This window comes from Amphiura filiformis, chromosome 8 (assembly GCF_039555335.1).
Source record: "Amphiura filiformis chromosome 8, Afil_fr2py, whole genome shotgun sequence".
In the NCBI taxonomy this organism is placed as follows: Eukaryota; Metazoa; Echinodermata; class Ophiuroidea; order Amphilepidida; family Amphiuridae; genus Amphiura; species Amphiura filiformis.
In genome coordinates this window covers 39,394,440-39,420,685 of record NC_092635.1, presented here as the reverse complement: position 1 = coordinate 39,420,685, position 26,246 = coordinate 39,394,440, and the positions used below count along the sequence as shown (strand labels likewise).

Below are 26,246 nucleotides of genomic sequence, written 5' to 3'. Positions count from 1 at the left end.
GTGAAGTTGTTTACTAATGCAAAATAAATTTAATCAAGTTATACTCCTTGGCACCTGAGAAAGAACTTGTGATAAAACTTGATTGAAGCATTTCAAAACTTTAATCCCCTTGTGTGACCTTTGACCTCAACAACTTGATTTGCTAAAGGGTGCCCTTGTGGCTACTGCCAGATTCTGAATATACACAACTCTAGTTGTTACTTAAAGCAAAAACAATTACATTAGTATGCAACTTCATAGCCAAACAACCATTTTCCTCAAATATAAAAATGTTATTTGGTTCATTTTCAAGGACAGTTATTAGGGTTAAACTATTCATGAATGGAATCAATCTAAATATTCATAAATTTAGCTTTATTCCATAATAATCACCACAAATTATCCACCATATTTTTTTTTTGTCTTTTGTATTTTCTTGTAATTGATATATTTCTTGATGTTGTTAAATATTTCTTATATATAGAAATAAATGAATGTATAGATTAACATACAATCATGGTTAAACTATTAAAATTGTTATTTTGTTCATAAATTTTTTAATAAACTATATGTGATTAAACTATCAAGTTATTGTGACTAACATTACTGTAACAACATAACACCATGGATGATCAAATGGGCCATTCCATTTAAAATCCACCCACCCCTTGTGAAAGATTTTACTACCATCTCAATTCCAGTTGCACTTTGTGTTCAATACGGGGAGGGGTACTCAAATTTGGGTTGGGTAGGGGTGTGCTAATTTGAAAGTGGACTCATCAATATACCAATTTGTCAAGAAAATTCTGCCAAATTTAACACAAATTGTCTTAATTTTTACAACTTTCCCTCAAATTTTGGGGAAATTTCAAATTTTGGCTACAGTGAGGCAAAATTGGGTTATTTTCTGAAAGAATTTTGAAAAAAGGACCCATTTATATACCAAAATTGGTGTAGAAAAAGGGGTCATTGATATACCAAAAGGACGAAAATGCTACCCATGTTTGTGGCACGTCCCTGTACGGTCATTTGTCCTGAGTACCCCCATGGGATTCAATCAAGCTGGAAATTGTTGCTAGTTTTGTGTTCAAAATTGATAAAATCCAGCTGAATAATGCACAAATTGGCTTAAAATTAGACAATTATGTTTAGAATTCCACACCTATACTATTTTATATGGATGAAAATGGCTACATTTGGAATAATTTTAACTGTCAAATTTGGTTTTTAATTCCAAATTATTCAACAAGGTTCAAATGGCCCAATATGAAGCAATGTTACCAAAAGTTTTTGAATTGAAATGATTACAATAATATTATTCAAAGCCTTATATGTGACGTGTCATGTCAAAAGGAGACACTTTTGGGCAGGTTATGAATTTTGAGGTTTTTACATGTCTTAAATATAGAGATATTTTGCTCTACAACGCCTTTTTCCCCAATGAAATCGGACATTGCTAAGCGAATATATTGAGTAGGGAAGTTATGGTATTATAAAATTGGAAATTGAGATAGCGGCCTTTATAAATATCATTGACAATGTTGAGAGTAGGAATTAACTTGAAAAATGTCTCAAAAAGTACAAGATGCCAGTTATATTCCGGTCTGAAACTATCAGACAATATTTTTAACATTGATAACATCACAAATTCGCAACAAACCCAAATTGTGAAAAAACCACCCACCGGCAGATTTTTGGCTATTTCTCCATTTACGGTCCTGCCCAAAAGTGTCTCCTTTTGACATGACACGTCACATATTCTCTATTGTTTGCTGCCAACATGGCAGCTTCATTCAATTTGGCTTTAAACTATTAAATTTGGCTTTTAACTATTTATTGTCAAACTTGCATTTGCAGATGATCTTATTAATACCCTCTTTGATTGATTCAAAATTTGACACAATATTCATTTTGGCCAATTAGCAGGTAGTTCTCATGGGGTTAAAGTCAATTAAATGATGCAAAAATCTGAAAATTTACTTTTCACAACATTGTCCAAGCAAGAACAAGCACAATGAGTTGGATATTGACCATATTCAAATGTGACCACATTGAATATTTGCATTATTAGACTTATTTCCCTCTATCATATCACATATTTAAGCATGTTGATGGCTAATTTGGGGAACACTCCAACATATGTCCAACGGATAGCCCTCATGATTGATGTCATATCCACAGGAGTTGATTTTTACTTCCAGCTTTCCTGCTTCGATTATCAGCATAATGTGATGGATGTTTCAAGTGACGCGCAGTCTCTTTCCAGATGCTGTTAGAAAAGAAGAAAAAAAAACAATAGTAATTTCAAAACATGGATATGGTTGCATGACTTTACCTCAGGGTTTCCTAAACTTTTTTCCAGTGACCCAAATTTCAAATGGCGCGACCCACAGCATAATACAAATGTTGTTACTTGACTTAACTTAACTCAGTGGTGTACTGGGCAAAATTTCCTGCTGATCAGCCTCTAGAATGACTTTACTGGGACAAATTTGCACAAAGTGTGTGAAAATTAACCATTTTAATGCACAGAGATTAGATGTATTCTTTTTAATTTTTCTGGCAAGCCCCGCGACCCCTTTTGGAAGGGTCACAATCCCCAATAGGGTCATGGCCCGGAGTTTGGGAACCGGTGATCTTCATACTCTTTTAGGGCATAATAAATAGTTGTCTATCAATACATGGGTGTCACTAGATTTATACAACAGAATAATGGGCATAATTCTGAGGAACTAAAAGGCCATTTCAATGTCACTTATAGTCTGTATACCTTCCTCGAGTCAGTAATTTAGATACTGTTTTTTATTGTATCTCTAAATGTAATGATGAGAAGTATGCATGGAATTCTTTGCCACCGACAGTAAGAGCGCAGATGGAAAATATGACTTTAGGCCAATTTCAGAGAGTACATGGGTGCATGGGTGTCACTAGATTTATACAACAGAATAATGGGCATAATTCTGAGGAACTAAAAGGCCATTTCAATGTCACTTATAGTCTGTATACCTTCCTCGAGTCAGTAATTTAGATACTGTTTTTTATTGTATCTCTAAATGTAATGATGAGAACTATGCATGGAATTCTTTGCCACCGACAGTAAGAGCGCAGATGGAAAATATGACTTTAGGCCAATTTCAGTCAAAAATTAAAGAAATTTAGGCCTGTCTTTATCTACATTTTGTTCATTTGCTTGCTTATTTTTTGTGTAAATATAATTATTGTATTTCTGTATTTTGAATCATGGTACTTATAATTTTCTTGTATTTGATGATACCATTATACTTATTTGTAATGCTAGTATATTATGTATGCTATTTTTGTAAATATTGTGTATCGTAATATATTTTGTTGCTATAACATGTATACAATGAGGGCCTGCTTGAAAAGCAGTGCTTGTCACTGAAGCAGTATTACCCTCAATAAAGAAAGAATAAATAATAATAATAATAATATAAGAGTATATATTATAAGAAAGGAAATGATACAAGGAATCCAACTAGCATAACAGATTACTGCAAATATTAACAGTTTTTGAGAAAATCACAAAATTTAATTTTACTTTACTGACTCGTAGACTATAGTAGTGTTATTATTAGACGAGGCATTACCTTCAACGTGACAAACTTCTGTGTCCACACCAATTCCAAGAAGATAATCTATCCATAAAATTTGTTTCTGAGACAGCCTATCTCCTGGCCCTTTCACCTCAACAACCTATAAAAAAAAAGCAAGGATAGAAAAGTAATGGTAATAATGACTGACCTTGCTCATGCAAGTAATAAATATACAGTAAGCTAAAATATTAAGGTACCAGTTACGTTCATCAGTGTATATCCTAACCAAAGACAGATATGTCATAATTGGAACCAGCAGCCAATAGCCGCATCTTTTACCTCGAATTTAAGACCTCATTGGTTAAAATTGTTCAAGAAATAAAGACATGACGATCCAAAAACCCAAGAAGATGCCAATTTAAAAGTTGCAGTTTGCTGTTGCAGGCTATTGATTTGTTAAGAAAGCGCTCGTGAACAAGAGAACTAGCGTTCGTGCTTCCATTGATTAGCACATACAACTAGCATCGTGCTTTCATTGTTTAGAACAAAAAAGTGCAACTTTTGATTTTGTTTCTTTATTAGGTTTTAGATCACCGTTTCTGTAATTCTCAATAAGGTCTTAAATCAGAGCTAAAGAGTACAGGCATTGGCTGTTTGTTTTAATTTGGACATATTTGTCTTTATTTAGGATATACAGGGGTGAACATAACTGGTACCTTAATTCTTTGGCTTACTGTATATAATTTGGCAACAATGTCACAATATGCAATTATAATCTGTTTTTCCTCCATGTATGTGAAATACACAAATAATATAGTATTGGACCATGACAATTAACAATTAACAAATTGCTGCATCAGCATTCCAATATAATTCAAACTGTGACGAAATTAGCTGGTGAAAACAGTGAACTGCAAAATGATGCAAACCTGTACGTACACCCTGTGCCAATTTGGCAACCATGAAGGTCTTACCACATCATTAGTACTGTTGTGGCTATTCCAGTTGAAATCCATACACCCCCTGGAAGACATGATCTTAATCTCCCACACAGGGAGTGGGAATTTCAAATAGAATCACCCAGTCTGATAATCCCATTTGAAAGTCATACACCCTGTGTGGAAGAATAAGGTCATGTCTTCCATAGGGGTGTACAGAATTAAACTGTAATAGCCCACTGGAAATGTCCAATGGTTGCTCCCAAAAACAACAACAATCAAACAATAATCACTTCAAATATCAAGAATTTCCAACCAAACAATGTTACATACCTTGTACTTATTGGTTTTGGTGCTCCATACTGTCAGATCAGGCATGCCTGCCCTCGTGTGACGATGGTTCTTCAGAATACGAGATGCTATTGCACATAATATTTTCCCTCCTAAACATACCAACAATCCCTGAAAAAGCAAGCAAACAATATATCTTTGATTTAAGAAAAAAACACCACAAAAATATGTGACCTGCTCTCTCAAAATGAGCATAGAGTTGCTGGGGCACTATAGAAGATACAGTCCATCAAACATGACAAAATTCAATGAAAATTTTGATTTTGAAGACCAAAGCAAGGAGCCACCCTATGTATGATTTTAAAGGATACAAAATAAGGATTTCAAATCTAGAATATCTCAGAAGAAGTTATTGTGTCAATTTTCTGGGAGCAGGTCATATATTGCCACCAAATTAGTGTTTTTATAATGTAAATGAAAATTGATATACTAACAGGATTACTTTTCTAGCATCGCAACAAAAAATCTTTTAAATATTGCAGTATGTCTTGTGGTTCTTTACTTCGGGCAGAAACTTTTTTCTCTCACAATTTTGACCCATATCAATTATTCTTCTAAACTCTAAATAAAACTCATGTAAAACAGTTTCTTTTTATTTGGATACTACCATCCAAGGGCTGGTGTCGACAAGGCTGTTGTCAACAATATTGTCAACAAAGCAATTTGCCAGACTGTTGACAAGCATAGACCAATTGTCGACAAAAACTAATCATTCAAAAACATAGATATAAAGCATAACATATGCTTAATATCCCCATTATATACTATGAAATAACAGCATCAGTCTTCTATTTCATTCGAAAGTGGTGGAGATTATCTTTAAATTAAAAATTCCAATATCCTGATAATGCCTATAATTGCCTATATTGGGTATATGGTAATATAGGGAGGGCGAGTTAGCGCAGCGGTAATTCCCTCGCTTTGCACCACTGAGGTCCCGGGTTCAAGCCCCGGCACAGCCCAAGGACTCATGTGCACTTGGTCTATCCCGATTCCATGCTCGCTCTCGCAGGTTTTCTCCGGGATCTCCGGTTTCCTCCTGTATCGCAAAAATCTGTAATTAGTTGTTTGGTTATCAAAAACTTCCTTCACCCAATGGAATTTGGGGAGCTGCACAAATAATTGGTGGATGTTACAATCTAAATGCGGATAGGTGTGCGCCGTTCGGCAGCAACCTAGTTGATGCGATCTGATTGTGATGATTCACCATTGCAGCGAAATTACAGCGCTTGAGTCCTCTAAGATCTGGAGAAAGGCGCTTTTTAAATCCAAAATTTATTTATTTATTTATTTATTAATATTTTGACATAAATAAACGATGCATAACATGGTCTCTGAACTTAATATTGTGACTTTGTCAACATCGGATCTTGAGATTTGATGATTGTCGACAATGAAAATTCTACCTGTCGACAGCCCTATACCATCCACATGGATACCCACCTTAGCATGGTCGATATCACGAAACAGTTCCCAGCTAACACCAACTGACGTTTCTCCTTCATGCTCCTTCCAACTAGACTCCAGCAAAGTCTGTAATGTGGTGTTATCTGCTTCACTCAACTCCTGTAGCTTCTCATCAATTACTTCTTTGCGACACTCATAGAAAGCACTGTATCTGATGTCCAAAGGAGCAGACTGTAAAAGAGACCATACAAGTACTTGTCTGTGTTTAGGATTTCAACAATAATGTAGAATTATTTTAACATAAGCCATTGTCAAAATGACCTCAAAATAGTCAGGGATTCTAATGATCAAGTGAGCATATTATACACATATATGCTACCATGAAAGGCTCTGGTTTAATGGTGGGCCTGAGATGACATCAATAATACTTATTTCCTAAGCAGCGCTAACACACACACCTCCCCCTACTTATTAAGACGTGTGAATCAGGGACATCTGTGCTAATGCTATGTTGGGGTGCATGTATGATATATCCCCAGTCAGATAGTATGGAATCAAATGTGTGTATAACTGTATATTGTCCGATGTAATAGGGGATCTCACCTCTCCAATGTATAATTAATGCCTTTAGCGCCCTCTAGGGGGGTTGTATAGCCCCATTACCATAGTAAAAAAATGTGGATATCCCCATTTGCAGGTGTATCCCTAGTTTATCAGATAGGAACATAAAAATATCATCATTTTACACCCCCCCCCCCCCTCTCCTCCTCACACACACACCCCCACACTGATAAATAAGCCTGACTCACCTGGTAGGGATAAGAGAAAGCATCTGGTATTCCACTCATAAAGACAATGTCCCAGAACAGAAGGAAAATAAGAGTTGTAAATACACTCCCTTCACCATGAACACCTAAAATGATGCATACACAAATAAATTGATCAGTTACTGCTAGTAATAACTAAGAATGTGTGATGTTAACTTTGATCATAAAAAGTCTCAAATATTCAATAACGATGATATAATTTGATTCACCTCAAGTTAAGTAGTGACGTATTTTGCTTGCCGCAGTATCGAATAGCGTGCATAAAGTTGAACGTGTAGTGTGTACATGCATGCATACAAGGGTGGTTAGTTGGCATGCTTGCGGTGCAACCGTGTAAAAAGCAATTGACATCACTACTGAATCTGAAGCGAACTAATGTATAGTACTTCAATTCTAAAAGTTTCTGTAGAAAATCCTGCACATGCTGACAACACTGGGTCAGTTCCTTTTACAAACTGAATTGTATAATGAACCTGCATTCTTGTATACAACTTGCACACAACTAACCTTCTTCAAAGCCCAAATCCTTGTAATGTTGCAAAGCCACTTGTTCCACACTACATATAGCCACATCTGCTGTATTCACTCTTGATGAAGGTGAACCTGTTTGTAGTCTGCGCACAAATGTGTTCTTGACACCAGGAGCTTGAAATGGCAATACTTGCCCCTGGATAGTGACCTAGATGATGCAAATAAAAATAATTTCAAGAATGTCACCTTATAACATTTGTAAACATTCCAAGAATTTTGACATAGTATTCTATGCATTTTATGTTCAATGTTTGTACATCAACCAACTCATTTTAACAAATTCTTTTTGCAAGCATTTCAATTTCAAGAATCTCTGCCGTAACTGGTTTTATTCATGATAAAATATGACATAAAATTTGTTGTTAACAATTCACCTGCTGGGAGCACTTGATAATTGATAAGGGGTTCTCATCTGTGAGCACAGACTTTTAAAAAACAACCTAACACATTTAAGCACTGATCTGAAAATGCACTCCTAAACAAGTATAAAGCATATAGAAAGAATGTTCAAATCTTGCCAGAAATGTCACTGTCATGAATATCAAAAGCGAAGATTTTTCCACACAGGCAATCTCCGCACACACATAAACACATCACTCACAGTAACTAGCTCCCTAATTAGGAGATATTAACTCAAAAACTATGAATCAAATTTAAATAAAACTGTTCTGCAAATTTTAATACCAATACCTCATTTGTCTAACTGCCCAAAATTGTTGCCATGGTGACCCTTTGAATGAAAAAGATGCCAATTCAAAAGTTGTATTACAAGATTACTCAAGCCAGTGTAAACATAACATTCTCTATGTGACTGGTAATGGTAGACCAATGACCAGTGATGACCAAGTACTCTAGCAGCAAAAGCAATATTCCACATGCAATTTTTAAATCTACATCTTTTTCATTCACACTAATAAGGTATCAACACACAACTGACTTACTTTTTCTGTTTCAGTTTTAAAATTTGATGCATAGATTTTGAATTATTAGGCCCAAAAAAACATGTTTGTTTCCTGTAGCAGGTCAAAAAAGTCAAATGCGAAATGTGTTTTTGTTTGTTTTTTAGATCCATGTCTTCAAATGACAAAAAATAGCTTTTTTGCTGCAAATTGGAATGGGAATTTACAGTGAGTCAGTGACACACAAATATCATATTTCTTCATATTCAAGAATATCTATGATCCCCTTTCAATCTGCAGATTAAAAAAGGTATTAAAAAATGTGTGATGTTTTCTCCAGTAGTTTTTCACTATGCTCGTTTGTTGTGTAATGTGTAAATGTTTACTCCAGAATTGTTTTATATTATTTTTTTGTGATTTTTCCATTTTGTTTTGTTTTTTCTTTGAAAAAAAACGTAATGCGCGCGCTACAGGAAACAAACTTGTTTTTTTTTGCCTTATCACCGGTCTCACCTTGGGTATCTCTCTTATTTCATCAAAGGTGAATTCATCCTGCCTATCAAGTAACTTCTTGTTCCTACGAGACTTGAAGATCTTGTGTGCCCTTTGTTGGAGAGCAAGATGGTGCCCTGTTTTCACAAAGGGATCTGCTAAGCCTTCCAATATGGCATCCAATGCCTGAAATATAAAGTGTGACTTTTTAAAGTACTTATATATATTATTTTACTACTTGGGCTCACAGTTTTAACCTGTGATACAATTTGGTTCATGAAACTTATATCCAATGTGTCAAATTTTGGCTCTACTTCTTATTTGTGGAAGAATCTTTCTAGCAAGCTGAAGGACCCATTTTAAAGTTTCTTTTCCATCTTCATCAAAGCTATTAAACAATTTCAAAAAAGTTCTTAGTACTGAATTATTTTAAAAGCCAAACGAGGTATTTGAAACACTTATACCTCGTTTGGCTTTTTCAGATGTTGATCTAAGTTAAGCGCCAGACGATCCCACCAGCGCCCTCTACTGTCCATACAGTATTCAGTCTGGTCAAGTAATGCCCTCAGTCCAGCTACAGCGTCACCATAGCTACGCATCTTTTGATGTATTTCAACCCCTAAGTAAAGCAATCTTGTGTACAGCCATGAGGGCGTAAAATGACGCAGGAATGGCGGCAAAGAGTGGTTATGTCTGAAAGTTTTAAAAAAAAGGAAACAAAACCATCAGTTAATATAATACAATACAATCAAAAAATGTATATAGTGCCAGTATCCCTAACAATGATATGCTCAATAGCATTCAGAATCTGCAATTTAGTATAAATGATTCAGTTTTTCTTAATTATATGTGCATTTCAAGTTTCTTATGTCCAATGGCACAGAATTCCATAGCACTGGTGCAATATTGGAAAGCAGTTAGGTGTGGCATTTGCACATGGTAACATGAAGAAAGTCTGTCTGTCTATCTGTATATCTATCAGCCTTTCTCTCTCTCCATCTATGATCAAATATTAAGGTCAAATAGACGACTAAGAACTTGGTATGTAATAATGATGAGGTACACATTCTTCTATATAATTCAATGGTCATATGTGCCATAATCAAACCTTTGTGCATACATGTATCACTAACCTGGAAATGTCTTCATCTTCTAGAATGGTTTGAAATCTTTCCTTTGCAGCTTGATGAATCTGCAGAGCCAATTCAAAATCATTGGTTCCCATTGCTGCTAGGATGTCCTGCATATACTGATTAGCTTCTTCATACCTACACACATTACATAATAAAAATATAAAACAGTCACTTGTTGAACGAAATTAAAAGTATACAAGTATTTCTGTGAAGAGCCTTTGTGAGTTTGGCATAGTACACTAAAAGCTTTTTCTTCTCTTTTTTTTAAACACAATGCAAAACAACATGAGACAATGATATTCAATCACTTGTTGTTGAACCATACATAAATAATCCTTAGAACTTTTTCAAAAATGCATTCAAAATGATTCTCTATTGAAATGATACATTCTTTTGTTGTTTCCTAATCACATATTTTTGTTTGTTCTTTTGTTGTTTCCTAATCACATATCTTATTTCAATTACAAAATAAAACCCATGTACTGTTTCAATTACGAATTTGCATGATGATCTAGTTTTGGGAACACTATTGCTGCCATCCTATGTACACTGCCATGTAGCTACTTCACTCTGGAGTACTGGTACTGGACTGGTGCTGCAACAGTAACAACAACAGGCATTGTATTGTAACAATGTTAATTTTTTCTCACCTGATCAAATCCTCTCTGCATCGGAATATTTTTCTTGTCCTAAACACTGCGTATGTTGGATAGCTGACTCGACCCATGTTAACCATCAGTAGTGTTTGCCTAGTAGAAATCAAGTCAAACAATAGTTACTTTAGGTAGATCACCACCTCAGGCCTTCTGAGTCATACTTCACCTTTTGAAGACGGAAACTCCAAAGTAGTTACTAATCATGAAAATAAAGAGTATTCTCTATGTTGGTCAAGCAAGAAGTTACAAATTGCAGACCTGACCATGGAACAAGTAGATGCTTGGGTAATAATCTGTTGCAAGTTTCACTGAAGGAAGTCTGTAGAATCAGATACCCTGAGTCGGGCCTGTCCACAAGGGAGAGTAATAGGGAGGGGCAATGCCCATAAGCAGGGCCTGAAATGGCACAAGGACACACATACAGAGGACCAAACATTTACCCATTCTGATCAATGAAAGATCCTTTTTAATATATGTCACTTTTGGTGTGAAACAATTATTATTTTGCGCACTTCACAAATTTCCTAGACTCAGAGATTATCTATGATATGCATATCTAATAATAGGCATATGTCAAACCAGAATTTTTTTTCTTCCCCTGGGCCTGGCCCTGCATTGAATAGTATACTTTATGGGAACTTGATCAGCAGTACTGTTGGAATTCAGTGGCAAGCAGCCAGTCAGTTTAGTTTACAGCTTACATTTGTGTTTGTCCGCCGCTGGCTTGCTCTTCATCCTCCGTATTGACAGCAAGAGAGAAGAGTAATAGTATTCTACTAAACACAGTCCTGGGTTCATTATTAAGTCTTATACAGCTACCAAGCAGACCACGAACCCTGCAACAGAAATATTTGGATTTTATTGTAATAAAAATTTACTGCCTTGGTGCCTATTTCACAAAAAGTTTGAATATATATAAATGTGTTAAAAATACATTTGATTGATTGTTTTATGTAAGTGATATGCAATTGATCAATTATAGACTGAAGATCAAAGTCTTAGTGAAAATGGCTCCTGGACTTATTGTGAAGTCTTACATAGCTATCAAAATACTGGTAATGTATATACACATACAACATGTTTATACTGATCATTTTGCATCACCATACTTTTATTCCCCCATATTTTTATGTGTTGTTTCTACTGCCTTACAAACTGCAGGGATTTATTCACTACCCACAAATTTGGTGGGGAGGACAGAAGTACAGAAAAACTGTTTTGTGCAGGCCCATAACCAGGGGGCTGATGCGCCCCCTCCCCAAATTGCCCAAAAATTGTATTTCTTATGCCTTTTTGGTCAAAAAAGGTCCAAATTTCGGAAAAAAGTCCACTTTTTCAAAATCCGCCCTCCCGCTAGTCCAAAAAGGTCCAAATTTAGAAAAATCATCCCCCAAATAAATCCTGGTTACAGGCCTGATTTTGTGACCAGCAAACTGCTTTAGGTCAGGTTGGGATCATACTCTCTGTATTTGAGCTAATTACTGTTCAATTACTTCCGGTGTACCTAGTGTATCGTTGCCTCATTTTGTTTCTACTGCATAACATCACCACATATCACCCATTTTAACCACCTCAAAAGGTGGCTGACAGTCGATGGTGAGTTTACCCTGCATCATAGTCAACCCAAACCATTTCTAATGGGACCATCACTGCATATTACCTCCCATCACCAGTCAACCCCTTGCTGAGTAGAAACTCACTAATAGAGTACACGTAGATGAGTTTTAAGGTGCCCATAATAGAGGCACCTGGTTGTGTAAATATGACTCACTTGTTCATGACTACTTGCTGCATGTTGACATTGAAGATTGACCTCTGTTGTCTGCTGTGCTTTAACAGGGCAGGGACTAGCTCAGACTTCTGTGATGATCCCCCCGCTGATACTCTCAATGATTTAGCTAGCGTCTTCACATCTGGTGCAGGTAGAAGGTACAGTGCCTTCTCGATGTCATTCAGTTCTTTTTCTGTTAAAACAATAGATTTGACAGATAACGATACAAGTTGGTCAATTGGGCTATTCCAGATGTATTCCGCACTCCCCCTATGGAAGACATTTAAAAAAAATACAATTCCAGCTGGAATTGAGATGTGTCTAGAATTCCAGCAGTCATTTTTAACACAGATTCCGGCTGGAGGATATGGAAGACATTGAGATTAGGTGAAATTCCGGCTGCTAAAATTAACAAAAAAAAAACAAGAGTGGGGATTGTGAAAGGCCATGATGTGCCTATGGAAGACATTCATATTTCTTAATATTGCGGCTGGAAAATGGCCAAAAATGCTCCAATTCGGCAGGATCTTCACTTATGGTACGCGCCATCTCGATTAACCTATGAATGACATTTACAATTTACTTGAATTCTGGCTGGAAACTGAAAAAATGTTCTAATTCAGCTGGAACCCTATGGAAGACATTTACTTTTACTTGAATTCCGGCTGGCCATATTACCACAATTCCGGCAGGGTCTTCCATGGGGTTTTCCTGAAATGTGAATTCCGGCTGTCAATTTAGCCCCAAATTCCGGAAGTGTCTTCCATAGGGGGGGTGCGGAATACATCTGGAATAGCCCATTATAACAGATGGTTACCAAAGCATTAAAAAATAATAGAAATCTGCAAATTAATATTATTGTGCTATAAATAATGTACTTGCTGTAACTGTGATGAAATTTAACTTTTGGGTTTTCAAATTCATTTCCATTATCTGTGTGCAAGTCTGCAAAACACTTGGGTTTAAGAAATTCAATTGTAAATTTATGCAACAATTCCATCTATGAATAAAGTAACTCCATCTAAAAATCCTGATAGCAAAAATCCAGCTTTGACTCTTATACTTAGCTCGTAATCTGTGGGAATTATTAGGTTTTACCACTACGCCGAAAAGTAGACCCACGTTTAAAAGGATATAATGGATCTGCCTGGTCTATATTTTGCGTGTTAAAAAGACGGTAGACAAAGTATAGGATTTCAAATATAATTTGTTATACTTCTGGCGAGATGTCACAAGGCAATTCTCAAAATAAAATACAGTGATATTAAGTTATAAGGCCCGTTGATTACGAGCTGATCAATCTATAGGTGCTTCCACCTTCATCAGAATATTAAATGATAATACATACCACCTTGTAAGAAGTTGACAGCCTGCAATTCTGATATAACAGGTTTCAAGTCTGTAGCAATCTTGGGATAGTCTAGCTTAGCTGCACGGAGCCAGGCATGTTTTCGCTGAAATAACCGCACATAGAGTTGCTGAGCTGGACCTAATGGGATAAGCATTAAAAATCAATATATTCACTTTCTGACAAAGTACTAATAAAGGGTTGAAAATAGCTCAAATTAGAAATCATGCAAGTTAATATTTCTTAGTGCTAAAGGTACTTCAATGTGGCCACATCCTAATTTATCTTTCCCAAAGCAATCTAATAAATTACCCACATTTGCGCTTAAGGCTTTCAAGTTGTGAATTCATCAACAGTGGAAGTCTTCAAGCAGTGCCTTCATCATTAAGTTTGCACCCCTTAAGAATTTTATGTCATGCTTGCACAACTTTGCCATTTATTAGTTATGTGCGGAAGTTGGTGAAATGCAGAGAGTGATCCTGTCCTGCTGACAAAACTGATACTGATACTCACAGTGCTGTACAGTGCAAAAACTGATTGAGGAGCCAATGGCTCCTAACTTAGGTGCCCAAATTTTGCTCCCAATTAAAAAACTGAAGCGCCAACTCATCGTATTCCAACCGCTCAAAGTCATTCTGCCACAACTGGTTTAAATCTATGTTTCTTAGGCTTAATTCCATTTCCAGTTCCATATGACCTCACATAACACCACTAGTACTACTAGCCAAATAGTATCAACAGCTGTTGGATTCCCTGATTTGATTTGATTGTTTCATCCTCCTTCTCCTTGTTCCCAAAAAGTTCATCAAATTCAAAGTTCTTTTTGATTTTGACACCATCTTGAGTACTTAAAAACTAAACTTTTTACCTATCCTATATCCTACTTGCTGGCGATTAAAAGCTTCAACAACTGGTCACCATTGGCGCCAGGGATTGAAGGTTTAGTTGCATCAGAAAAAATCTAGACACCAATGCAACTAAAATGGACGCACCGTACAGCACTGGATACTCATTGAGATGAGATAGTTGAGGGAGAGTAGTTGCAAACTTCTACATCTTCAGCACCTGCAGTTTTTGTTTTACCAAACACTACTACCAGCATAAATCAAATAATAAATAATCAGACAATCAATTGTATACCTTTCTTTCTTACCTGAGAGATTTTTGAAAGCATTCACATATGCCAAATCTTCCTCACTAAACAGACTCCTATCATCCTCATGGCCCAACACCGTCAGAAAGATCAGTTTAAAATTAGCCAAGTAGTACGGGTCTCTCTTACTCGGAGAGTTAGTGCTACTGGTAGTACTTGGAGCTGGGCTTAGAGACTGTGATGATTTCATTGGGGAATTCACTGGTGTAGAGTGTGTTGAGGTTGACGGTTTGTATCTACTGGGTGAATATAACGTCCTGCTGGTGCTGGGAGAATATAATGTCCTGATGGTGCTGGGAGAGTCCACAGGCTTGGCTGGGGAGTGGTCAACTTTGGTTTTATGAAGAGGCGAGTTGTTTAACTTGTATGGAGATATTTGTGGTGGTTTTTGTGTAGGGCTTGAGACTGGCTTCACTTTGGGCAGACTACTGGCAGTGAGTGACTGTTTTCCTTCAGAAAAATCAATTGAATTCTTTGAATGTTTTGACACACTTCCTTCATCCTTTACTTTCGTCCTATGTTTTCTTTTACCTGAAATGTTCTCAGTACTGGTCGGATAATGACCTTTGTGTTTAGTAGAATGACCCGTTTTCAAAATTGGTCGATAAGGAGTAAGCTTCTTGGGACTTCTGTAATGAAAATCTCCTTCGCTATGGATATTGTTAATGGGTGAATTGCAAGAAGTCTTTTGTTTCGATAAATCAGGCACTGATAATTCAACTGAAGGTTTACTGGCACAAATGTTTGAAGATGCATTATCTGTTCTTTTTGTTGGACTAACTCGTAAAGATATCTTTTGGCTAGGAGAGAGTTTTTCTTTAGCTGGTGTACTTCTAACAACAACACAGTCATCAGAAGATGAAGCAGTGGTGTGTTGCCAGTATGGAGACTGATCACCTGTTGCCATCTTTGTTTTAGTTTGCATATTGGAAGACAAGTTTGATGCCTCATCTGTTTCCACATTGTGTTTCCTCTTTAGTGACAATTTTGATTTAGTTCTAATCTTACCACTTGATGACTTATTGTTATTATCCTCACCAAAGAGCTCTCTATGAACCTTTTTCTTAGGTTGGCTATTTGACACAATTTCTACATCACTTTGATTTTGCATTTCTGATGCAGATTCCACGACACTATCACTGCTATCCACAGCGATAGGTTGTTGATAGAGAGCATGGGACTCGATCTTCTTCTTCAGTCTTAGCCTAGTTCTCTTATCTTTACTATCAGTTCTTAAATCTGCTTTTTTCCTACCCGGTGAACATTCCAGGCTGTGTTTTCCTCTTTTCTTGGATTTCGACAAAGTTTTGCTTTCTGCATCTTCACCACTCTCTACTGTGACAACGCTACTGTCACTCTTTTCTTCAATGGTAAGGCAGTTACTATCCAGATGCTGATTGATCTTTGACATTGGTACTTGTACTGAACACACTGGACACTCAACATACTGTACTGGTTTGGCTTTTGCAAAGAATGAGAGGATAGTTTGTGTGTTTGAGCTACTTGAGGCTTCAGTACTCTTCTTGCTAGTAGATGGTGATTTCCTGGAAGACTTTTTGGAACTCTTTGGTGATGGTGAAAGTGACTCTATCAACTCTTTTCTCTTCTTGTTTCTTAGAAGTTTCTTGGGTGTTCTGGCGGGTGATATTCTAATGCCCAAGTCTTGTGCGGAAATATTAGTTCGCTTCGGGCTCCCATCACGCTGCTTTGAAGTCTGCTTCTTGTGAGGTGCCATGTCTTTTACAACAGGTCTCTTGTTAAGTTGTTAGGTTCATAACTTCTTTTTAGTCCATCTGGTTGCTGAATACCCTGTTTGAAAATAGCAATAATAATAGTAATAATAATAATATCAATAATAAACACTAATACAGGGGGTGTGATTGAGAATCTAGAAGATCTAGAAACACCACCGAAATGCTGTTTTGTGAGCTGAATCTATTTGATGAAAGTCAATCTTTGACAAGATGTAACTTTGCTACGGAAAGTGCTATGACAAAACGGTTTTCAGTTTTGGCTTTCTTTACTCAAGGGCTGTAATTTGATATACAAAATGATGTGGTTTGATGGCAAATTTGAATTCACCTATCATACCCAGGGTCTAGAAATTGAGGGTTGCCCGTCATATGAATAAAATTGCCTGTCCAAATTTGACCTTTAAAACATTTACCAGACATCTATAGCCCATTGGGGGTTCAAAGAGTTCAAACATGTGCTGATATCAGGATATGGCCTTGTTGAACTACACATTGGCTAGACCTACTAAAAAGGGCAATTAGCTTTTCAAAACATACAATTTATAATATAGCATCTGTCAAAGGCATTAATTTTGCCCGTCCCAGAAGCAAACTGGCCGTCTATTAAAAATGACGGTCAGACAGGTGGCTAGTATACCTACATGTAAGGCCAAATAAAAAAATAAACATGTTTCACGTCCCCTCCCGCTTCCTTTTTTGAGGTTTCCTCAAATATATTTTTATTTTTGAAATTCAGTTATAACTTTTCAAAAAATATGTCTAAGAAGTTGGGATGCTTTCTATAGCCTTGTTAAGATACAAGAAACATTTTAGGAAGGTTTTGTGATCATTAGAGGGGGTGTAACTCTCAGAACAACAAATAAAAAAGGGCCTCCTCCTTTTTCCAGGCATTATTGTATACACTAAAACAGCTCGAAATCTGGGTATTTACACCAATTTTGCGATAAAAAATAGAAAATAAAAAGCCCCTCTTCCTCCTTTTTTCGAAAACCCGGACGTGAAACATGTTTTATTTTTACTTGGCCTAATGGCTTTACATGATGTTATGTTTATGTTTACATTTATTTATACATGTCAAAATAAATAGTACTGGTGCTAAAAAATGAATCGAGTTAGCCCGAGCTTCTATTTTGAATCTTTGTGATAAAATTTGTCTCTGGTGCTGAAAAAAAACTATCTTACCTACGTGATTTCAATTATTGATTTGGTAGAAGCCTCCAAGTTCTGTATTTTTGAAATGCAAAGTCGACACTTTTCAAGTAAATTTCTACTCTGCGGCATCAATGACTATAAGCAGCTCGTAATACAGTTATACAACGTCAAGAAATTCTTTTAAAAAGTCATATAGGGCCTAGCTAGCCTAGCCCGAGGTACTCACACCTCGGAGCTCCGTCACAACGATTTCCACTGGCCTTCTGCTTCTAGTTTATATTTTATAGGCCGATCAAAATAATATAGCTTTAGGCCTATATTTTTTTATTTCCTATCAAAAAATGGATGAAAAAAAACAACACAATACGGTTTAAACGCACAACGATATCTGGAAAAAGGGAGAGGAGCCTGCCTTTTTAAAATTTTATTGTTCTGAGGGTAGGCCGCTCTACTGAACACAAAACTTTTCTGACCTGTAGGCCTACATGCATCCCACCCCTGACATTTCTGAAGTGCTTATACATATCCTATACATTTGAATGAGTTTCAACTACTGGAACGTCTTCGTTAAAAGTTATTACTGAGGGGAGGGGCAAACAGGGGGGGCAAGAGGAATGCCCCTTGCACCCCCCCCAGTAGTGCCGCCACTGATTAACCCATCATGTTGTGGGAAACCCTATCATAAGCAGTGGTGGCACTCTGGTGGGGAGGGGCATTCCCATTCCCCCACCCCATCTTTTTTTGCGCAAAATTGGTTGATTCTCTGAAATTCACTTGCTCCCCCTTTTTATATCTCCCTGGAAAAATCCTACCGCCACTGATTAGTCCATACGGCAGCACACCACTAAATCCTTCCGCATTTGGTGTAACCCTTGATAGTCCCGGTAAACATAGGTCGGTAGTGCAAACAAGTGGGTGTCCCTTGGGAGCAAGATGAGTAGCCATGATTGTTTATTATATTTAAATTAAAAGATATGCAATTGGTAAATGTTCAGAATATCACAAAATGGTGCATCTTGATCTGGTCAAAAAGTTTGGCTCCTAAAACTAATCCGCGTACGGACATGGTAAGGAGGCATTCGTGCAAGCTGAAAATAAGGGTGGCGCTGTTCAGGTCCCCGTAGCTTAAAAGTTAGTCTCAACTTGTGTCAAAAAACCCATTTTAAATTAAATTTTAATCTTTATTTAAGACATTGGTGCTACCAAAATATGAAAAATGGTTTTACATGGGGTAGAAAAACAAACTTACTTTCATGTATATTTACACGTATTTCAATGGGAGTTTATTTAGTGGTGTGCGCCCATACAGGACCAACGCAATATTTAGCAGTATAACGCCGCGCCGTCAGGTGGCGCGCATTGATTATACTGCTAAATATTGCGTTGGTCCTGTATGGACTACCACTGATTGAAAGATCAAAGGAAATTTATCAAATTGCATCTAAAAATAGAAATAAGAATGCCCAATTTCTTATTTCTTGACCCAAGGGCTATAGGAGCAAATAAAACACTTGATTTGTTGGGAATGGTCTTTCCTTGTTCCCTTAATACTATCTTTTGATCTCATTTTGGGACATGAAATTTGTCTGATCCCCATATTTTCTACCAAAGTATTTAGTATCCATACTGAGGCTATACTGTGTATAATAAAGTGTAAAACTTAGGGGTTGTGCAATTCTTCTTATGGTAAAGTTTCCAAATGGACGATGCAAAAAAACCTCTCAGTGCCAAAAATCCCTTGCCCCTCCCCCCGGCTTGCCAAAAAAATATTTGCTCCCCTTCCATATGGCAATTCTTAAATGCCAATTTACAAACCTCAGTGGCGTAGATTTCTTTTTGATATGGGGGATGGGGTTGGAAAAAATTTCTTGAAGTGCAGTGAATGGGCGCGGCGACCAAGTAAGTCCATGGTACAAATGTTTTTATCATATATTGAAACTAAAATGATGAAATCAATCATATGGTGCAAAAGTGGAATAAATTCGCACGAAGCGTGCAAAAATTGGCACTTTGGGGGCTAAAATGGTCAATTAAGCATTGGTCAGAAACCCTTATGCTTTTAAAACAGATTTCTCTTCAAAATGAATCGGATAGTCTCATCAAAATGACAATGATTGCCTTGTCATTTAAAAAAAGAATTAATAGGTTCTTGTCAAAAATGGATACCGTAGATTCTTATTAAAAATAACAAACAAACAAAATCCAATTTGAATACTCCAGTACCGGGTAGTTTGTCTTGTCAAGGGAATTAACAGAATCTTGTCAAAATGAAATGGGTAATCTTGTCAAATAGTGAGTTAGAGATCTCGTCACTTTGAAGCTATTCATTCTGACATTCATTGTCGGTTCAAAGTGATAATACTATTTACTAAGTATACCTAATCAAAATGAACAGTAGGCCTACAATGTAGGCCTATCTCATCAAAACGAATATAGCGGGGTCAAAAATAGCCTAAATGAGTAGGGATTCCATCTACAATTTACAATTTAGTGTCTATATATATATATTGCGCAGCGACCAGGACAAAATTTTCACGTTTTTTTTTTATTGATAAACCAAGGCAATAATAATAAAAATAAATACTAAAATGCAAAATGAAAAATTCTAGAAGTGTTTACATGAAAGTTTTGTGTCTCTGTCTGATCAGTATGACGCTACAGGTGTTTATGATGTGTGTTTAGATGTGTGTCAAATACATTGCAAGTACGCCCCCTTGTTTACTTTAGGGAACCAGTTGCAAACTTGGGCGCGGGTAAGGACAAAAATAACAGATGGTTGGAGTTCGTTTTACCAAATCATAGCTGAGTGGCACATTAATGTTTTATTTGATATTTATCTAATGATACTTTGATGGCTGTCTATATATTTACAAATATTATTTTAAGAAAATAAAGATAACTGTATTTAGAAAACTGTTCATTCTGCTAAGATTTTATATTTTATAAATAGGAACTAGTTATCAGCCCACCAACCATGCGTTATAAATTATAATTGATTGGCTCCCGATTTGGAAAGTCCGAAAGTCAATTGACTGACTGGTCCACGTAAATAATACACGGTGTACAGTGAACTACGCAATGATGTTGGATTAATAATAAACTTGGTATCTAATCATTTGAAATTAACCGGGAATGTTTAACGTCACCTACTGTCTATCCTGAAGTAATCTTGGAATTTTACCTGGAGGAAAAGCTGTATGTATATCTCCTGCTGTAACGGGAGGAAAGTTTATGATACACACCAGCAGCAGCAACCTGTTGGAAACTACAGTGAGTTGGAATGATATTATACCAGTGTCATGTCCATGATGTCATTGATTTGCTGTCTGTTTATAAATATTTCCACGTTTTTGTACTCATCATCAGGCCTGACGTTCTTCCGTTTTTGAAAATATAGTGATGATAACATGTATACAATTTTGTCATAGTGTCAGATGTTGGAATGAAAACAGGGAGTGTTTTTAAAACATGCAAGAGTGCAAACAAACTTAAACTGCTCTGCATGCAAATCCATGTTGCTGATGTTATTTTATTGCTCAATGTGCTTGATATGGTGCACCTGTGCTCGAGTTTAAATTAGCATATTTATGTGAAAGCTTTATTGAGTAATCACAAAAGGAATAGCCCGCATACCTTATTATTAAATCTATTGATTGTTTGTGGATTTTATTTAGGAATATAACTGGATCTTGGAATCTATGATTACAAACAACCATGGCTGACACAGCTGTGAATGGCAATGGTGTTGACCATGGGGAGGAAGAAGTTGATGGACGTGTTAGTGCTGTATATGACTGTAAGTGGCAAACTTTCTTTTATAAAGTCATCTGCAGTTACTGCGATTTCTGTACTACAGTCGACACTGCCTGCAATCCCCTGCACCCCTCGATAAATTTGTATTTATTTTTGCATTTTTCTCAAAAAATAATAACACAGTGATAACAAAAGTTCTTATAGGGGCAAGGAATTCAGTTACTACACTGGAATTTCAGTGACCCAAGACAAGCGGTTCGTTATTTATGATAAGAAAAGAGGTACCTCTAGAATGTACCTCATTTTCTATCATTTTGTTTTGAGTCACTGAAATTTCAGTGTATTAATTGGATTCCTTGCCCCGATAATATACATAACTTTTGTTACCAGTGTGTTATCAATTTTTTGAGAAAAATGCACAAATAGTCACAAATTTACCACAGGGGTGTAGTACCCGGTACCCCCTTAATCATGTAAATTTGTACAAATTTAAATAGCAATGAATTAAAGCCATATATTGTAACATTTGCTGAAGAGGATTAAAATTCTGGTTTACTGGAGTATTAAAGCCAGAAGTTCTGCAAATTACAATTTTGCTCTTTGAGAATTGTAGCCTAATTTTTAAATAATTTTAGGGATTGGTTAGGTAAATAAAGTCTGCAAAAAAAAGCAAGCTTTGTAAATATTACAGGTTCTGGTACTTTGGTTTTAAAAAAAATTACAAATGAAATTTTAAACAGTAGCCTATACATAATGCCTAAACAATCTGTGCTACAGTGTATCTGATACAACAATTTAAAAACCTTCCAGATTTGGGGATTGATTTTTTTATTGTAAAATTATAGCTCCATTTTTGATTTTTCTCGATTAGCAAACATTGACTTCCCATTGCAATCCGATGGCGATACCCTTCCGGTATCGTCTTATCTTGTACATGTGAGCCCATCTCTAGATATGTTTTGCACGAAATAGTTTTTATCCCGGCGAATTTGATCAATATTATTACCAAAGTTACAGCTGTTTCATCGCTGTTTCGAGTCAGTTTTGCAGCTCAGAACTAGGGATCGCAAAATTGAAGTAAATTAAACTGTTGATTTTTGATTGCTTTGTATTATTTAAGCAGGTTTTTTGAGCAATCAGGTTAGTTTTAGTGTAAAGTTGAGAGTCGAATTTTACTTTGGTGTCGAATTCAGCTGACAGCAATGCATCTATTCGCTTTTGAAAAATTGCCTTGGTGCCCTTCTCAAATTTTCAACAGTTGCCTTGATGCCCTTTTGAAATATTACAAATTGCTGCCTTGCCTTTTTAGTGAAAATCCAAGGCAATTATCAACTTGCCCTAAAAAAGTTGCCGTGCCCCTTCAGATCCTTAATTCGAGGGCTGACTGTAGGTCATTCTTGTTCTCCATGACAGGGCTTGCAAAAGTGGGGATTCCAGGTAGTTTGAATTGGATGAGAAATCCTAAATAAAAAAATCCACATAGTCCAAAATTGTGGGAAATTAATGTTGCTTAAAATTTTGTGGGAAATTTATGTTGCTAAATCTTGTGGGAAATTTCTTATGTTCTTAGAGATTTTTTTTGGATAGGTCTGCCCCTTGCCCTCAACTTGATTTGGTTAATTTCTTTAGCATTTTATACAATGCCGCTCCATTTCCCCATTAGGGACGCACCATTAGACTTCCAAGGGAGGGGGGAAGGAAGTTTTTGAAAAAAAAACTTCTCCCACTACATGAGCAAAAAAAAAACAACTTTCCCCACCAACACTAAAAAAAAAAAAACTTTCCCCACCTAACTGTATAAATGCATAAAAATAAAAAAACCCAACTTGCTGCGAAAAAAACCCAACTTTGGCGGCGAAAAAAAATTTGCCCAGACCCCAACTTCCTCCACCCCCCTTGAAGTCTAATGGTGCGTCCCTTAGTACACTTGAAGCCGCTGAATCCCTTGTCCAGACTTACTTAGGGCCTGGGGCACTAATTAGGTCATGAATGGAAATTTGAGGATGCAAATCTGACTGCTAGATTTCTCTCACATCATGTTTGCATCTATAGGTTGATTTTCATCATTTGGGTATGGAGAAAAATAATGCCTTAGAGATCTAATCTCACTAAATCTGATTTGCCTCCTGGGAGCGCTGAATCTTGCATGCAGCATATTCTTTATGTTGGATAAGATCCCAAACCGAGCCTGATTGTAAAGGGCTTTGCATTTGATTGGAAGAGCATTCAATAATGTCACTTACGCATTTGAGTTGCTGCAACAAAATTTCTTCTAGATGTTAAATTGGAATTTTGGATACTATCAATGTTTGATTACAAGGAGGGGTGAGGAGCTGATATGAGGAGTTTCTGTGCGATGATAGTTGCCTCTCGTAATGCAATCCGTCATAGAGGTATATATCTAATTTGCTGGATGGAAGTTAATAATGTACATGTAGAGATGGATGGCTGGAACAAGTCTCAGTTGAAATGGAATAGGAGAAAGTGGAGAACTGCAAATGAACCAGAAGTTGGCTTAAAAAGCCAAGTCTTGATGACTTTAGAGATACTTTTTTCACTGTGTTTTGGAACTTGCAGGAGAGCATTAAAAAGCTCTTCTGGAGCCTTCAAGGAGAGCTGTTCAGAACAATTTACAAAAGAATGTTCAAGGAGCTAAAAATCACTCTCCTATATTAGATTTAAGGAGAGCAAGAGAGAGCGATTGCCCTCGCTCTCCTCAAAAGGCAGTCCCTGTTTTTGTTTAAAAATAAATTCCGATCCCGCTGTTTTCTATATCGGTGATCATTAAGCAAATTTTATACATTATATCATTTTACATGTAAATCATTTTATTTTCATCATGTTTTATTTGCAAATGTTAGCTGACAATGAAGACATGCCTCACAGGATATCTGCTGATCAGATGGATGAGGAAAGGAAGAAGAATGTTGCATATCAGTACTTGTGCCATCTGGAGGAAACCAAAAAGTAAGCTCTAGGCCTAGACATCCACAACATGCTCATCTATCGAGCCACAGTTCTTTAACCGCAATACATATGCACATTCATTGAATGACATTTGAACATTTGGGTACAAAAACTCATACTCTGAAACTTGAGGTCAAATTATGCACTATGATTGTTTAATTGAGGTTATTGAACTATGCCATTGGGATGAGGCCATTGTGGTCCACAGTGAGAAGAGCTACATGTAAATGTACTACAGGGTTATAATTAGGCTTGTTTGTGGGAGGATAAGACAAGGAGGTTTTAACTGATGACATGGTGGATAAAATTGTATAAAGTCACTGGGTCAGTTCAAATTTTTGATTTACACAAATTGTAACCTGCAGACAAAGAAAAAGCAAGCCTTTTCATTAAGTCTGTTAAAAATCATGATGTAATTCCATTCATGGTACTGCTATTGATGTGTTTCCAGTACCAGATGTTTGATTGGATTTTGTCATAGATATAAAATGAGTAGAAGACTACATGTAGTAGCACTGAAACTTTGATGTTAAAACCAAATGAAAAACAGTCACAGTTTTTAAATTTCAAATTGAAGCAGCACATCACATTTTATAACATTCAACATTTCTGCTGATGTTACTCATGAAAATCACTGCCAATGTGTCATCCCAGACAGGCCCGTATGCAGGATTGTTTTGGGGGGTACTGATTTTGATTAAATAGACTTTTTTTCAAGAGGGGGAGGTGAGATTTTGTGAAAAGTGGACTTCTTCCCAAAATTTGGAACTCTTTTGAACAAAAAAGCATACAAAACCTAAGTTTTTTGCTCGCTACACTCACAAATTGTGATATTTTGGGACTTTTTTGTATACTTTTGCAAAATCTATGGGCCTGCTCCCCCAGTGAAGATATCTTAACCCTGGATCTTAACCTTCCCAGAGTCCTTTGCAAGATGATATGACCTCATTTCATCAATAACACTACTTTGTACATGTTCCATTTGTTTTCAAGTTGAGAGTGCAAATTGTAGACTGCCTAAACATGGGGCGATAATTATGAAATAAACATTATTTGCAAGATGTGCTCTGTTAATTCACTTAGTTAACCTTTCGTCACTAGTATTGACCCATTTTGAACTGGATTACATATCAGTACAGAACATTGAAATAGAAACAATGCATTGTGGGAAGTGTAAGATATCTGGTGTCATCCTTTACTGTACAGGTGGATTGAAGCGTGCATTGAAGAAGAGCTCCCAGAAGCAGTGGATCTAGAGGAGAATCTTCAGAATGGTGTATTACTCGGCAAATTGGCACATTTCTACTGCCCAGAGAAAGTGCCTCTCAAGAGGATATATGACAAGGATCAAAGCAGATACAAGGTGAGACATGGATTGGAGTCAAATTGGGAGTAAATTATATTGATATAATTAGTGTTTATAATATTCACACATGTACAAACAATGTACTAATCTTGTTGGTGGAAGGCTGGAAGCTTGAAGCTGGTCTGATGTTTGAAACATGAGTTGGTCAAGCCTCAAAATAAGCAGATCTTCACCAGGAGCCACACATTTGGAAAAAGCGGCTACTGGTCCTGTGA

At 36.6% G+C, this 26,246-nt stretch overlaps 2 protein-coding genes across 5 annotated transcripts in view; one reads left to right on the top strand and one right to left on the bottom strand.

Annotated features, from left to right (window-relative positions):
• Positions 1–1,740: 1,740 nt before the first annotated feature.
• Positions 1,741–18,085, bottom strand: LOC140159009 (fanconi-associated nuclease 1-like). Of its 2 annotated transcripts, none has more exons than XM_072182319.1 (15): positions 17,976–18,085; positions 15,040–16,848; positions 13,887–14,027; positions 12,539–12,731; positions 11,469–11,603; positions 10,762–10,860; positions 10,112–10,246; positions 9,443–9,671; positions 9,000–9,164; positions 7,564–7,735; positions 7,039–7,142; positions 6,266–6,460; positions 4,805–4,933; positions 3,588–3,693; positions 1,741–2,248 (listed from the first exon to the last, which is right to left on the bottom strand). In XM_072182319.1, the coding sequence occupies exons 2-15, from the start codon at positions 16,772–16,774 to the stop codon at positions 2,220–2,222; spliced, it is 3,567 nt and encodes a 1,188-aa protein (XP_072038420.1). In that variant the 5' UTR covers positions 16,775–16,848; positions 17,976–18,085; the 3' UTR covers positions 1,741–2,219. The 2 variants fall into 2 exon arrangements, with proteins under 2 accessions (XP_072038420.1, XP_072038421.1); XM_072182320.1 differs by having other exon boundaries at positions 17,980–18,073.
• A 2,872-nt stretch (positions 18,086–20,957) lies between these two features.
• Positions 20,958–26,246, top strand: part of LOC140159007 (ras GTPase-activating-like protein IQGAP1) — a 142,563-nt gene continuing 137,274 nt past the window's right edge. For 2 of the 3 annotated variants that reach the window (XM_072182317.1, XM_072182318.1), the window contains exons 1-4: positions 20,959–21,215; positions 21,620–21,741; positions 24,560–24,665; positions 25,872–26,028. In XM_072182317.1, the coding sequence (XP_072038418.1) occupies positions 21,660–21,741; positions 24,560–24,665; positions 25,872–26,028 (345 nt within the window). In that variant the 5' untranslated portion in view covers positions 20,959–21,215; positions 21,620–21,659. Of the gene's footprint in view, positions 21,216–21,619; positions 21,742–24,559; positions 24,666–25,871; positions 26,029–26,246 lie in introns of all 3 variants that reach the window. The other variant, XM_072182316.1, reaches the window with a different exon arrangement.